General features: G+C 32.2%; 1 protein-coding gene across 1 annotated transcript in view; it reads left to right on the top strand.

Annotated features, from left to right (window-relative positions):
* Window positions 1-18: 18 nt before the first annotated feature.
* The window catches only part of LOC106883357 (POC1 centriolar protein homolog A), a 32,228-nt gene continuing 31,575 nt past the window's right edge, over window positions 19-671 (top strand). The window contains exon 1 of the mRNA XM_052966802.1: window positions 19-270. Within this exon, the coding sequence (XP_052822762.1) occupies window positions 253-270 (18 nt within the window). The 5' untranslated portion in view covers window positions 19-252. The remainder of the gene's footprint in view (window positions 271-671) is intronic.

Genomic DNA, 671 nt, shown 5'->3' with positions numbered 1-671 from the left:
CTGGAACCCTCAACGTCGTAAGCGACGGAGTGCCAACAACAACAATTATTTGAAGATAATCAATCGTAATCAGTATTCCTGTCTTTGTACGAGTTGTTCCCCTTGTAACTAGACAACCGCCATTATTCAAAACAAAATAAACGTGATAGAACACGATTTTTCAGCAATTTATTTGCATTTATACCACAATTTCATGTATTTCATGCAAATGTTTTAACTTCACGGTTAAAGACAATACAACCAATCACCACTATGGCGGATTTCGACCCGGTATAAAACAGTATTTCATTCATTCTTTTCAAATATTTACGCAGCAATTCATTTTCCTTCGTAAAATTACTTCATAACACTCCAATCTGTTGCTCTTTTATTTATGCTATTTTTTTTTCTAAACTCCGGATAAAAAAAAAAAATCAGTAATTCTTCTCCACCTGTTCAAACTAACAATAATTTACATTAACAATATTTTTCTAAAACATTTTACCTGATTTTATCAGTTTATTTGAAGCGTTTATGTCGCGATTGTTCAAAAATATTTTGCCATTTGTATTTACACTATTTTCAGTTTTTAGAAAGACTTCGGCCCCTCTTCCCATTTTCTCCCAAATTTGTTTAGTTTTGTAATTTTTTTTTTTTTGCCTAGAGTGCCCGTTTTCGGATACGGAAGTTTC

The sequence above is a fragment of the Octopus bimaculoides genome, chromosome 3, assembly GCF_001194135.2.
Source record: "Octopus bimaculoides isolate UCB-OBI-ISO-001 chromosome 3, ASM119413v2, whole genome shotgun sequence".
Classification (NCBI taxonomy): Eukaryota; Metazoa; Mollusca; class Cephalopoda; order Octopoda; family Octopodidae; genus Octopus; species Octopus bimaculoides.
Note: the sequence above shows the minus strand (reverse complement) of the source record. Positions and strands in the feature narration are given on the sequence as shown.